Source organism: Salmo salar, chromosome 26 (assembly GCF_965601325.2).
Source record: "Salmo salar chromosome 26, fSalSal1, whole genome shotgun sequence".
In the NCBI taxonomy this organism is placed as follows: domain Eukaryota; kingdom Metazoa; phylum Chordata; class Actinopteri; order Salmoniformes; family Salmonidae; genus Salmo; species Salmo salar.
This window is the reverse complement of record NC_138316.1, coordinates 6,013,066-6,026,621: the sequence shown is the minus strand read 5'-3', so window position 1 is coordinate 6,026,621 and position 13,556 is coordinate 6,013,066. Positions and strand designations below refer to the sequence as shown.

Genomic DNA, 13,556 nt, shown 5'->3' with positions numbered 1-13,556 from the left:
ACTGTGACACACCGCCCCAGACCATGACTGACCCTCCACCTCCAAATCAAACCCGCTCCAGAGTATAGGCCTCGGTGTAACGCTCATTCCATCGACGATAAACGCGAATCCAACCATCACCCCTGGTGAGACAAAACCGCAACTCGTCAGTAAAGAGCACTGTTTGCCAGTCCTGTCTGGTCCAGCGACGGTGGGTTTGTGCTCATAGGCGATGTTGTTGCTGGTGATGTCTGGTGAAGACCATTCCTACAAGCCCTCAGTCCAGCCTCTCTCAGCCTATTGGGGACAGTCTGAGCAGTGATGGAGGGATCGTGCTTTCCTGGTGTAACTCGGGCAGTTGTTGTTGTCATCCTGTACCTGTTCCGCAGGTGTGATGTTCGGATGTACCGATCCTGTGCAGGTGTTGTTACACGTGGTTTGCCAATGCGAGGATGATCAGCTGTCCGCCCTGTCTCCCTGTAGCGCTGTCTTAGGCGTCTCACAGTACGGACATTGCAATTTATTGCCCTGGCCACATCTGCAGTCCTCATGCCTCCTTGCAGCATGCCTAAGGCACGTTCACGCAGATGAGCAGGGCCCCTGGGCATATTTCTTTTTATGTTTTTCAGTCAGCAGAAAGGCCTCTTTAGTGTCCTAAGTTTTCATAACTGTGACCTTAATTGCCTACCGTCTGTAAGCTGTTAGTGACTTAATGACCATTCTACAGGTGCATGTTCATCAATTGTTTATGGTTCATTGAACAAGCATGGGAAACAGTGTTTAACTTTAGAATGAAGATATCTGGATATTTACGACTTATCTTTGAAAGACAGGATCCTGAAAATGGGATGTTTCTTTTTTTGCTGAGTTTATTATACACTGCTCAAAAAAATAAAGGGAACACTTAAACAACACAATGTAACTCCAAGTCAATCACACTTCTGTGAAATCAAACTGTCCACTTAGGAAGCAACACTGATTGACAATAAATTTCACATGCTGTTGTGCAAATAGAAAAGACAACAGGTGGTAATTATAGGCAATTAGCAAGACACCCCCAATAAAGGAGTGGTTCTGCAGGTGGGGACCACAGACCACTTCTCAGTTCCTATGCTTCCTGGCTGATGTTTTAGTCACTTTTGAATTCTGGCGGTGCTTTCACTCTAGTGATAGCATGAGACGGAGTCTACAACTCACACAAGTGGCTCAGGTAGTGCAGCTCATCCAGGATGGCACATCAATGCGAGCTGTGGCAAGAAGGTTTGCTGTGTCTGTCAGCGTAGTGTCCAGAGCACGAAGGCGCTACCAGGAGACAGGCCAGTACATCAGGAGACGTGGAGGAGGCCGTAGGAGGGCAACAACCCAGCAGCAGGACCGCTACCTCCGCCTTTGTGCAAGGAGGAGCAGGAGAAGCACTGCCAGAGCCCTGCAAAATGACCTCCAGCAGTCCACAAATGTGCATGTGTCTGCTCAAACGGTCAGAAACAGACTCCATGAGGGTGGTATGAGGGCCCGACGTCCACATGTGGGGGTTGTGCTTACAGCCCAACACCGTGCAGGACGTTTGGCATTTGCCAGAGAACACCAAGATTGGCAAATTCGCCACTGGCGCCCTGTGCTCTTCACAGATGAATGCAGGTTCACACTGAGCACATGTGACAGACGTGACAGAGTCTGGAGAGGCCGTGGAGAACGTTCTGCTGCCTGCAACATCCTCCAGCATGACCGGTTTGGCGGTTGGTCAGTCATGGTGTGGGGTGGCATTTCTTTGGGGGGCTGCACAGCCCTCCATGTGCTCGCCAGAGGTAGCCTGACTGCCATTAGGTACCGGGATGAGATCCTCAGACCCCTTGTGAGACCATATGCTGGTGTGGTTGGCCCTGGGTTCCTCCTAATGCAAGACCTCATGTGGCTGGAGTGTGTCAGCAGTTCCTGCAAGAGGAAGGCATTGATGCTATGGACTGGCCCACCCGTTCTCCAGACCTGAATCCAATTGAGCACATCTGGGACATCATGTCTCGCTCCATCCACCAATGCCACGTTGCACCACAGACTGTCCAGGAGTTGGCGGATGCTTTAGTCCAGGTCTGGGAGGAGATCCCTCAGGAGACCATCCGCCACCTCATCAGGAGAATGCCCAGGCGTTGTAGGGAGGTCATACAGGCACGTGGAGGCCACACACACTACTGAGCCTCATTTTGACTTGTTTTAAGGACATTACATCAAAGTTGGATCAGCCTGTAGTGTGGTTTTCCACTTTAATTTTGAGTGACTCCAAATCCAGACCTCCATGGGTTGATAAATTGGATTTCCATTGATTATTTTTGTGTGATTTTGTTGTCAGCACATTCAACTATGTAAAGAAAAAAGTATTTAATAAGATTATTTCTTTCATTCAGATCTAGGATGTGTTGTTTAAGTGTTCCCTTTATTTTTTTGAGCAGTGTACAATCCAGGTGTGCAAAGCTCTTGGAGACTTACCCAGAAAAACTCACAGCTGTAATCGCTGCCAAAGGTGATTCCAATAATGTCTTGACTCAGGGTTATAAATGAGATATTTCTGTATTTCATTTTCAATAAATTTGCAAAAAGTTCTAAAAACATGTTTTCACTTGGTCATTATGGGGTATTGTGTGTAGATAGGTGTAGACAAAACATCAATTTAATCAATTTTGAATTCAGGCTGTAACACAACAAAATGTGAAATAAGTCAAGGGATATGAATACTTTCTGAAGGCACTGTACTGTCATGACGTTGGCCTGTTTGTGAGGTTTATTACCCCCATAAATACCTTTCCCCTTTCCTCTCTCTCAACTCTACAGAGTGATTCTTGGAAAGCCCTTTGTTGAAATAGAGAGAGTCTGGTAACATCTAAAGGGTGATAAACAGGACCATATTTCGGTAATCCAACCAGTTGAAAATATGCATTGGTACTTAAAGAATATGATGTCAGATCAGTTGTCATCTGAGACATTATTACTGATGATAAGATGACATAAACTATCTTGGAAAGTCTACACATTCTAGTTATCAGATTCACATGGAATTGTTGTGCAATTTAAACGTTTAATTATGAAACTATTTGTGAACAGATGAAATGTAATTTTAGCTTCTAAATGAGAGAATTGTTTTCATAAAGTAAAAACTCGGCTCACTCAGTGGCCCCGCCCAAGTGAACAGACATTGGTTGTGAACTATGAAACACGCCCTTCTCTCCCCCTTTACAAAAATGTAACATTTCTGTTCCCGAGGACGTGAGGACTGCTGTCCATATGTTAAAAATGGCTAATATCAACTACAGAACTAAGCCAACCTCAGCGTGAGCTCTGGTTGCGAATGGTTGAACGACAATAACCTAACGAAATTAGCATCATGTTTCCGGTGACGTGAAAACTGCTGTCCATACGTTAAAAAGGGCAAATTTCAACGTGGAGGTGACGATCGACACGTTGGAAGGATGAATTTTGACTATACCAGCCAGAATATAGCATGAGCCTAAAGTATGACAACTTGGTATGAACTTTGAACTCTTATTCACTAAAGAAGTGATACCTCCTATTGAGTTATTGAGTTAGCAGCAGCAGCTGTAAACGTGGGCTAGGAAAGGACGGATAAAGTATCTATTATACCACACGACGACGGTACTACAACGTATCCACTCTACCACCAGACATTCTTCAGAGGACAAGAGATCCCTGCTGGACAACCCGGCCTACCATCTATGACCAACCTATCGAAGCACAGCTCAGAGTAAATATTTCTTGCATTTCCCTTTTCCAAATGGGCGGTTATTTAGAATGCATAAGATTCTGTATTTACGATAGCATAGCTGCATTGGGTCCGATAGAGACCCACAACTTTTGTTCCTCAGTCTTCCCGGGCTTTCATTCAAACCCAAACCCCTTTCTTTGTGTAACCAGCCATCATATTGGTTCTGTCATCTAGGGACGTTTTCATGTATGACATATTTAGTAATCAATACATGATCCATCCTGTGTATATGTAATTTTGTGTGATTATTTAGGTATTTAGTAAATAAATAATTAAACCAAATGTATTGCTGATTCAACTTGTTAGCCAGGGTTTGTGAAGGTAACCAATAATTCTACGACATTCAGATGAGACTGAATAAGGTGACGATTAATAATTGACTGCTATTGATGTAAAATATTACCAGGTCTTTAAGAGTTTATTCGGAAGATAACGGCTCTATAAACATTACTTTGTGGTGCCCGACTTTGTAGTTAATTAAATTTACATAATTAGTTTTATTAGGTAATATTAATTACAGAGAAATGATTTTATAGAATAGCATGTCATATCACTTAATCCGGCATAGCAAAGACACGACAGTACCTATAACTAAAGGTACAAAGGAAGTACCGTACAGTGTACCACCCCGTTACAAGCGTTTGTATCCCTTTAGGAACAAATCAAAAACTTTTTTTCTTAAGGTGTGCCACACTCTAAAACAATAACAACTCCACTGGATACACTGTCCCTATTCTCAGACGATACACAGCCTGGTCCTAGACCCATGTGAGCGCCGTCCTCCAGCACATTGTCTCCTCACTCTGTGGTCGAGGATTGATGACAGTACTCACGTCGGCATTTCTTGCAGCAGGTGCCCTCCACATGCACGGAGAGAGAGTCCTCTGAGCAGTTGGCGGGGGGACAGAATATCCTGCGACACTCCACTACTCCGTTCTGTAGAGACAAGAGATTACCCTAAAACACACAGATAACATCCCAGTGTGTGTGCGTGTCTGTGGCACTGCCAACAAGACGATTGTAAAACAGAGTGTAAAACATAGAGACAAACATACTGCTTTCAAAAATCATGTCCTCATTTAGCAGTCCTCACTTATCTGTTATTTGTGCAAATCACATAATCAAACCATCAAACTCAATCATAAAAACCGGACTCTGTAATAGACTCATAGCAGGAAGTCATGGTGGTAATCTCTGATGGTTAAAGACAGGAAAATACTAGACAAAATGTAATTAAGCAATAATGATGATACTGATATTCATATTAACAGCATTTATAACAAATAATAATAAAGAATAGGCAAATATGAATAATTACGCTATACTTCTCACTGTCTGTCCCTCAGGTTGTGGCAGGAGGCCACAAATTTGGCTGCTAAAAACACAGCATTTAGTTTTTTCCCCAATTATGTATTTAAGTCTTCATCGTTTAAATTTTCTAATTCTTCGTATTGTTGTGTAATTGTGGGAAATAATGTATTTCTTACATCAAAATATCTGTCACAGTTTCACAGAAAATTTGTCTCTCTCTCTTCCTGGGGGCAGAATCCTGGGGCAGAATGAGCACAGCCTGTCCACTCTGACAGTGGTTTATAGTACTTAAGTAAAAATATTTCAGAGTAATAATTAAGTCATTTTTGGGGGGTGTCAGTGTGTAACCCTCTCACCAGGCTCGCATATGACTCTCACAATATTAACTTATGTAGAGTATCTCAGCAGCATGGGATGTTAGGTGAGAAGGACATCTCCAATAAGAATTCCTATTGTAAACTATCTAGGGTTATGACAATAGGGTATTAACTTCAGATGAAATGATTATAGGTTTCTGTTATTGAATCAGGATAAACCATCCCATGCATTAAATTCAATTGAAACAATCAATGACTCCACCAAGGCAATATACATAACGTTCCATATGTGTATTAAAACATTTTCAAACACAAATACATTTTCAGTCACAAAATAAAATAAAAAAAGAATCTCCAATGAGTCGTGCACAACCCGTTTCCAAATTATTTCAAGTTTGCTTAAATAAACCGTTGGCGCGCGTTGGAGCTAAAAGAAATGACGACGCCCAAAAATATCCTGAAGCACCTCACGTTGTGGTTACTCACTACTTGGTAGATATTCCCTCAGCGAAGTATGGCAGTTCCATGCAGGTTTCCTCACAAAGTCCAAGGCAAGCACAGCTACCCATGCAGACAGTACTCCTTAGCCGTAACACATAATCTATTGGGAACACGAACTCGTTAAGCTTCCCAAGCACTTATCTCCCGGTGTCACACGATGCTAGGCTAACCTCAATGCTGGCAAATACCTCCACGACGAGACGGTAGCTTCAGTCTTTACTAAGTTTTAACAAAATTATAACAACTCTTTTATAAAATAAAATATGTCTTAGTAAGTATGGGTTTTGTTCTAGTTCTGTCGTCTTCTTTTATAACTTTTCTTCACCAACCGTCCTAAGGTAAAACGTCAATCCTTTCATCAACGTCTTTTTCCCACTCTTTTTTTCCCAGGCCTCCCGTTAACCAGGTCAACTCCCATTGGCCACAACTTAACAAGCGACCTTATTGGTCAAAACTTACACTTCAAAGTAAAACAAACTATTCATTTATACATTAAATAAATATTTCTTCCAATCATCTTTTAAATATATAACCAATTAATTATAACAAATAAACTCAATACCTGGTTTAAACAAGGGTATTACATGTACTTTACTATTTATATTTTTGCCAACTTTTAACTTTACTTCACTACATTCCAAAAGAAAATAATGTACTTTTTACTCCATACATTTTCACTGACACCCAAAAGTTCACGTTACATTTGCTGACAAGGTACCAATCTGTTGTTCTGCCCCTGAACAGGCAGTTAACCCACTGTTCCTAGGCTGTCATTGAAAATAAGAATATGTTCTTAACAGACTTGCCTAGTTAAATAAAAGGTAAATAAAATCCCATCTGTCTCTTAACACCATCCATATTGGATTTATATTTGCCATATATTTTTCAACTGTGCTGTGATGTTTCACACCTATTCTCATAGCTTCCACAGATTGTAAATTAACCTGTTGGGCTAGGGGGCAGTATTTGCACGGCTGGATAAAAAAAATGTACCCGATTTAATCTGGTTACTAATCCTACCCAGTAACTAGAATATGCATATACTTATTATATATGGATAGAAAACACTCTAAAGTTTCTAAAACTGTTTGAATGGTGTCTGTGAGTATAACAGAACTCATTTGGCAGGCAAAACCCTGAGACATTTTCTGACAGGAAGTGGATACCTGATGTGTTGTATTACCTTTAAACCTATCCCATTGAAAAACACAGGGGCTGAGGAATATTTTGGCACTTCCTATTGCTTCCACTAGATGTCACCAGCCTTTACAAAGTGTTTTGAGTCTTCTGGAGGGAGATCTGACCGAACAAGAGCCATGGAACGATGATGGCCCATTAGACACCTGGCGCGCGAGTTCATGTTGGGTACCCTCGTTCCAATACGTTATAAAAGAGTATGCATTCGTCCACCTTGAATATTATTCATGTTCTGGTTAAAAAAGGCCCTAATGATTTATGCTATACAACGTTTGACATGTTTGAACGAACGTAAATATATTTTTTCCCCTCGTTCATGACGAGAAGTCCGGCTGGCTTAGATCATGTGCTAACAAGACGGAGATTTTTGGACATAAATGATGAGCTTTTTTGAACAAAACTACATTCGTTATGGACCTGTGATACCTGGAAGTGACATCTGATGAAGAGAATCAAAGGTAATGGATTATTTACATAGTATTTTCGATTTTAGATCTCCCCAACATGACGTCTAGTCTGTATCGTAACGCGTATTTTTCTGGGCGCAGTGCTCAGATTATTGCAAAGTGTGATTTCCCAGTAAGGTTATTTTTAAATCTGGCAAGTTGATTGCGTTCAAGAGATGTAAATCTATAATTCTTTAAATGACAATATAATATTTTACCAATGTTTTCTAATTTTAATTATTTAATTTGTGGTGTTGACTTGACTGCCGGTTATTGGAGGGAAACGATTTCCTCAACATCAATGCCATAGTAAAACGCTGTTTTTGGATATAAATATGAACTTGATAGAACTAAAAATGCATGCATTGTCTAACATAATGTCCTAGGAGTGTCATCTGATGGAGATTGTAAAAGGTTAGTGCATCATTTTAGCTGGTTTTATGGTTTTGGTGACCCTGTCTTTGACTTGACAAAACATTACACACAACTCTTGTAAATGTACTGTCCTAACATACTCTAAATTTATGCTTTCGCCGTAAAACCTTTTTGAAATCGTAAAACGTGGTTAGATTAAGGAGATCTTTATCTTTCAAATGGTGTAAAATAGTTGTATTTTTGAAAAATGTGAATTTTGACATTTATTTGGATTCAAATTTGCCGCTCTTGAAATGCACCTGCTGTTGATGGAGTGCACCACGGGTGGCACGCTAGCGTCCCACCTAGCCCATAGAGGTTAAGGAGATGTTTATCTTTCAAAGGGTGTAAAATAGTTGTATGTTTGAAAAATTTGAATTTTGACATTTATTTGGATTCAAATTTGCCGCTCTTGAAATGCACCTGCTGTTGATGGAGTGCACCACGGGGGGGACGCTAGCGTCCCACCTAGCCCATAGAGGTTAAATAAACATTTTTGCTAAAATAATTATTATATTATTGATTAATTGACTATGACTTTTCAAATCACCCACTTTTGCCATCTGCAGCGTTAGTTCCAGGTAAATGTTGCAATTCTTCAGCCATTCCTGGACCTGTGACAAAAACGAGCTACATATGGACAGTACCAAAATAAATGATCTAATGACTCTGCCACCTCGCAGCAAAATCTGTAGAGCTGAGAAGATTGTATCCCCCATATATTTAACATTCTATTGGTTGCAAGAATTTTGAATAATAATTTAAATTGAAAAATTAGAAGTTTTGAATCCGTTATTGTTTTGCATGTCAATGGAATCGGTACATCGAAAATGTCTTCCCAACTATTTTGCAATTTATACAGCACAGCTGTCAATTTTTGGTCCTTAAATGAAATTGGTATATGTTTTTAATTTATCACAATTTTCTTTAACCATTTATGGTCTTTAATGCAGGGCCAACAGACAAGTTCCTTACTTTACCTCCTTCTACATGCCTCTTCCATTTTTGTGGTAATGCTGCAATTAGTTGGTTGTAATTTTGGGTAGAGCAGACATTTCCATACGTCTGTGTTGCTGCATGTGACATAACTCCACCAGTCCTATTTATGATATGATTTACAAAAATTATACCTTTATTAAAAATGTTATTGAATTATTTTATTTTTTTATCAATTAGTATATTTGAGTTTAACCACAATATTTGTTGTATTATTTGTTATGTCTTTTCAGGTGGATTAAACTGAAATTGCAACCAAATATCTTCTTGAACACGGGGTGTGACATTCTTACTAATTTACTAGAGAACCATTTTGGATTTAAGTAACTTTTTTACAGTGGCTTTGGGAAAGTATTCACCCCCTTGTAATTTTTCCTATTTTGTTGCCTTACAACCTGGAATTAAAATAGATTTTGGTGGGGGTTGTATCATTTGATTTACACAACATGCCTACCACTTTGAAGATGCAAAATATTTTTGGTGAAAGAAACAAGAAATGGGACAGAAAAACAGAAAACTTGAGCGTGCATAACTATTCACCCTCCCAAAGTCAATATTTTATAGAGCCACCTTTTGCAGCAATTACAGCTGCAAGTCTCTTGGGGTATGTCTCCATAAACTTGGCACATCTAGCCAGTGGGATTTTTGCCCATTCTTCAAGGCAAAACTGCTCCAGCTCCTTCAAGTTGGATGGGTTCCGCTGGTGTACAGCAATCTTTAAGTCATACCACAGATTCTCAATTGGATTGAGGTCTGGGCTTTGACTAGGCCATTCCAAGACATTTAAATGTTTCCTCTTAAACCACTCGAGTGTTGCTTTAGCAGTATGCTTAGGTCATTGTCCTGCTGGAAGGTGAACCTCCGTCCCAGTCTCAAATCTCTTGAAGACTGAAACAGGTTTCTCTCAAGAATTTCCCTGTATTCAGCACCATCCATCATTCCGTCAATTCTGACCAGTTTCCCAGTCCCTGCCGATGGACCAGACATAGTGTTTGCCTTGATGTCCAAAAAGCTCAATGTCACAGCTGTTTGAAGGAGCGGACCAAGATGCAGCGTTTTCGTAGTTCCACATATTTATTAAAAGTGAAACTGAATGCAATACACTAATAACTGGAAAATAGGAAAACAACAAACCATGACGCAGCGAGGACAACACACTACTCAAAAGACAATAACCCACGAACCACAATGAGAAAAACCCCTACTTCAATATGATCTCTAATCAGAGGCAAATGAGGATCAGCTGCCTCCAATTAGAGATCAACCCCAAACAATCCAACATAGAAATAGAAAACTAGAATTTAAACAGAACTAGAAAACATAGATCAGCCCAAAAACACCCCCTGTCACACCCTGCCCTACACTACTATAGAAAATGACATCTTACTAGGGTCAGGACATTACACTCAATTTAATCTCATCTGACCAGAATACCTTCTTCCATGTTTGGGGAGTCTCCCACATGCCTTTTGGAGAACACCAAATGCATTTGCCTATTTTATTCTTTAAGCAATGGCTTTTTTTCTGGCCACTCTTCCACAAAGCCCAGCTCTGTGGAGTGTACGGCTTAAAGTGGTCCAATGGACAGATACTCCAATCTCTGCTGTGGAGCTTTGCTGCTCCTTCAGGGTTATCTTTAATCTGTTTGTTGCCTCTCTGATTAATGAGTTTTGGTGGGCGGCCCTCTCTTGGCAGGTTTGTTGTGGTGCCATATTCTTTCCATTTTTGAATAATGGATTTAATGGTTTTCCGTGGGATGTTCAAAGTTTCTGACATTATTTTACAACTCAACCCTGATCTGTACATCTCCACAACTTTGTCCTTGACCTGTTTGGAGAGCGCCTTGGTCTTCATGGTGCCGCTTGCTTGGTGGTGCCCCTTGCTTATTGGTGTTGAAGACTCTGGAGCCTTTCAGAACAGGCGTGTATATATACTGAGATCATGTGACACTTAAATTGCACACAGGTGGACTTTATTTAACTAATTATGTGACTTCTGAAGGTAATTGGTTGCACCAGATCTAATTTAGGGGCTTCATTGCAAAGGGGATGAATACATATGCATGCACCACTTTTCAGTTTTTTATTTTTAGACATTTTTAGAAACAAGTCATTTTTTTCATTTCACTTCATCAATTTGGAATATTTTGTGTATATCCACTACATGAAATTCAAATAAAAAGCCATTTAAATTACAGGTTGTAATGCAACAAAATTGGAAAAACACCAAGTGGGATGAATACTTTTACAAGGCACTGTATGACTGATGCCTTTAGTGAGAGGTCTAATGCTTTAATATTTAATAATTTCTGCCCCCCCCCCCAAAAAAAAAATTCTGATTCATTATACACTGCTCAAAAAAATAAAGGGAACACTTAAACAACACATCCTAGATCTGAATGAAAGAAATAATCTTATTAAATACTTTTTTCTTTACATATTTGAATGTGCTGACAACAAAATCACACAAAAACAATCAATGGAAATCCAATTTATCAACCCATGGAGGTCTGGATTTGGAGTCACTCAAAATTAAAGTGGAAAACCACACTACAGGCTGATCCAACTTTGATATAATGTCCTTAAAACAAGTCAAAATGAAGCTCAGTAGTGTGTGTGGCCTCCACGTGCCTGTATGACCTCCCTACAATGGCATGCTCCTGATGAGGTGGCGGATGGTCTCCTGAGGGATCTCCTCCCAGACTAGGACTAAAGCATCCGCCAACTCCTGGACAGTCTGTGGTGCAACGTGGCGTTGGTGGATGGAGCGAGACATGATGTCCCAGATGTGCTCAATTGGATTCAGGTCTGGGGAACGGGTGGGCCAGTCCATAGCATCAATGCCTTCCTCTTGCAGGAACTGCTGACACACTCCAGTGACATGAGGTCTAGCATTGTCTTGCATTAGGAGGAACCCAGGGCCAACCGTACCAGCATATGGTCTCACAAGGGGTCTGAGGATCTCATCTCGGTACCTAATGGCAGTCAGGCTACCTCTGGCGAGCACACGGAGGGCCCTGCAGCCCCCCAAAGAAATGCCACCCCACACCATGACTGACCAACCGCCAAACCGGTCATGCTGGAGGATGTTGCAGGCAGCAGAACGTTCTCCACGGCGTCTCCAGACTCTGTCACGTGCTCAGTGTGAACCTGCTTTCATCTGTGAAGAGCACAGGGCGCCAGTGGCGAATTTGCCAATCTTGGTGTTGTCTGGCAAATGCCAAACGTCCTGCACGGTGTTGGGCTGTAAGCACAACCCCCACCTGTGGATGTCGGGCCCTCATACCACCCTCATGGAGTCTGTTTCTGACCGTTTGAGCAGACACATGCACATTTGTGGCCTGCTGGAGGTCATTTTGCAGGGCTCTGGCAGTGCTCCTCCTGCTCCTCCTTGCACAAAGGCAGAGGTAGCGGTCCTGCTGCTGGGTTGTTGCCTTCCTACGGCCTCCTCCACATCTCCTGATGTACTGGCCTGTCTCCTGGTAGCGCCTCCGTGCTCTGGACACTACGCTGACAGACACAGCAAACCTTCTTGCCACAGCTCGCATTGATGTGCCATCCTGGATGAGCTGCCCTACCTGAGCCACTTGTGTGGGTTGTAGACTCTGTCTCATGCTACCACTAGAGTGAAAGCACCGCCAGCATTCAAAAGTGACCAAAACATCAGCCAGGAAGCATAGGAACTGAGAAGTGGTCTGTGGTCACCACCTGCAGAACCACTCCTTTATTGGGGGTGTCTTGCTTATTGCCTATAAATTCCACCTGTTGTCTATTCCATTTGCACAACAGCATGTGAAATATATTGTCAATCAGTGTTGCTTCCTAAGTGGACAGTTTGATTTCACAGAAGTGTGATTGACTTGGAATTACATTGTGTTGTTTAAGTGTTCCCTTTATTTTTTTGAGCAGCGTATAAATAGGCCCTTTAATTTTGTCTGGCTTGCCATTCCAAATAAAATGTAATATTTTTTGTTCATGTCATTTAACCTGTTGGGTCTAGGGGGCAGCATTTGCACGTCTGGATAAAAAAAATGTACCCGATTTAATCTGGTTACTAATCCTACCCAGTAACTAGAATATGCATATACTTATTATATATGGATAGAAAACACTCTAAAGTTTCCAAAACTGTTTGAATGGTGTCTGTGAGTATAACAGAACTCATTTGGCAGGCAAAACCCTGAGACATTTTCTGACAGGAAGTGGATACCTGATGTGTTGTATTGACTTTAAACCTATCCCATTGAAAAACACAGGGGTTTAGGAATATTTTGGCACTTCCTATTGCTTCCACTAGATGTCACCAGCCTTTACAAAGTGTTTTGAGTCTTCTGGAGGGAGATCTGACCGAACAAGAGCCATGGAACGGTGATGTCCCATTAGACACCTGGCGCGCTACTTCATGTTGGGTACCCTCGTTCCAATACGTTATAAAAGACTATGCATTCGTCCACCTTGAATATTATTCATGTTCTGGTTAAAAAAGGCCCTAATGATTTATGCTATACAACGTTTGACATGTTTGAACGAACGGAAATATATTTTTTCCCCTCGTTCATGACGAGAAGTCCGGCTGGCTTACATCATGTGCTAACGAGACGGAGATTTTTGGACATAAATGATG

At 41.2% G+C, this 13,556-nt stretch overlaps 1 protein-coding gene across 1 annotated transcript in view; it reads right to left on the bottom strand.

Annotated features, from left to right (window-relative positions):
* The window catches only part of LOC106587057 (protein kinase C-binding protein NELL1), a 510,579-nt gene that overhangs the window by 351,965 nt on the left and 145,058 nt on the right, over positions 1–13,556 (bottom strand). The window contains exon 9 of the mRNA XM_014174942.3: positions 4,585–4,687. Within this exon, the coding sequence (XP_014030417.3) occupies positions 4,585–4,687 (103 nt within the window). The remainder of the gene's footprint in view (positions 1–4,584; positions 4,688–13,556) is intronic.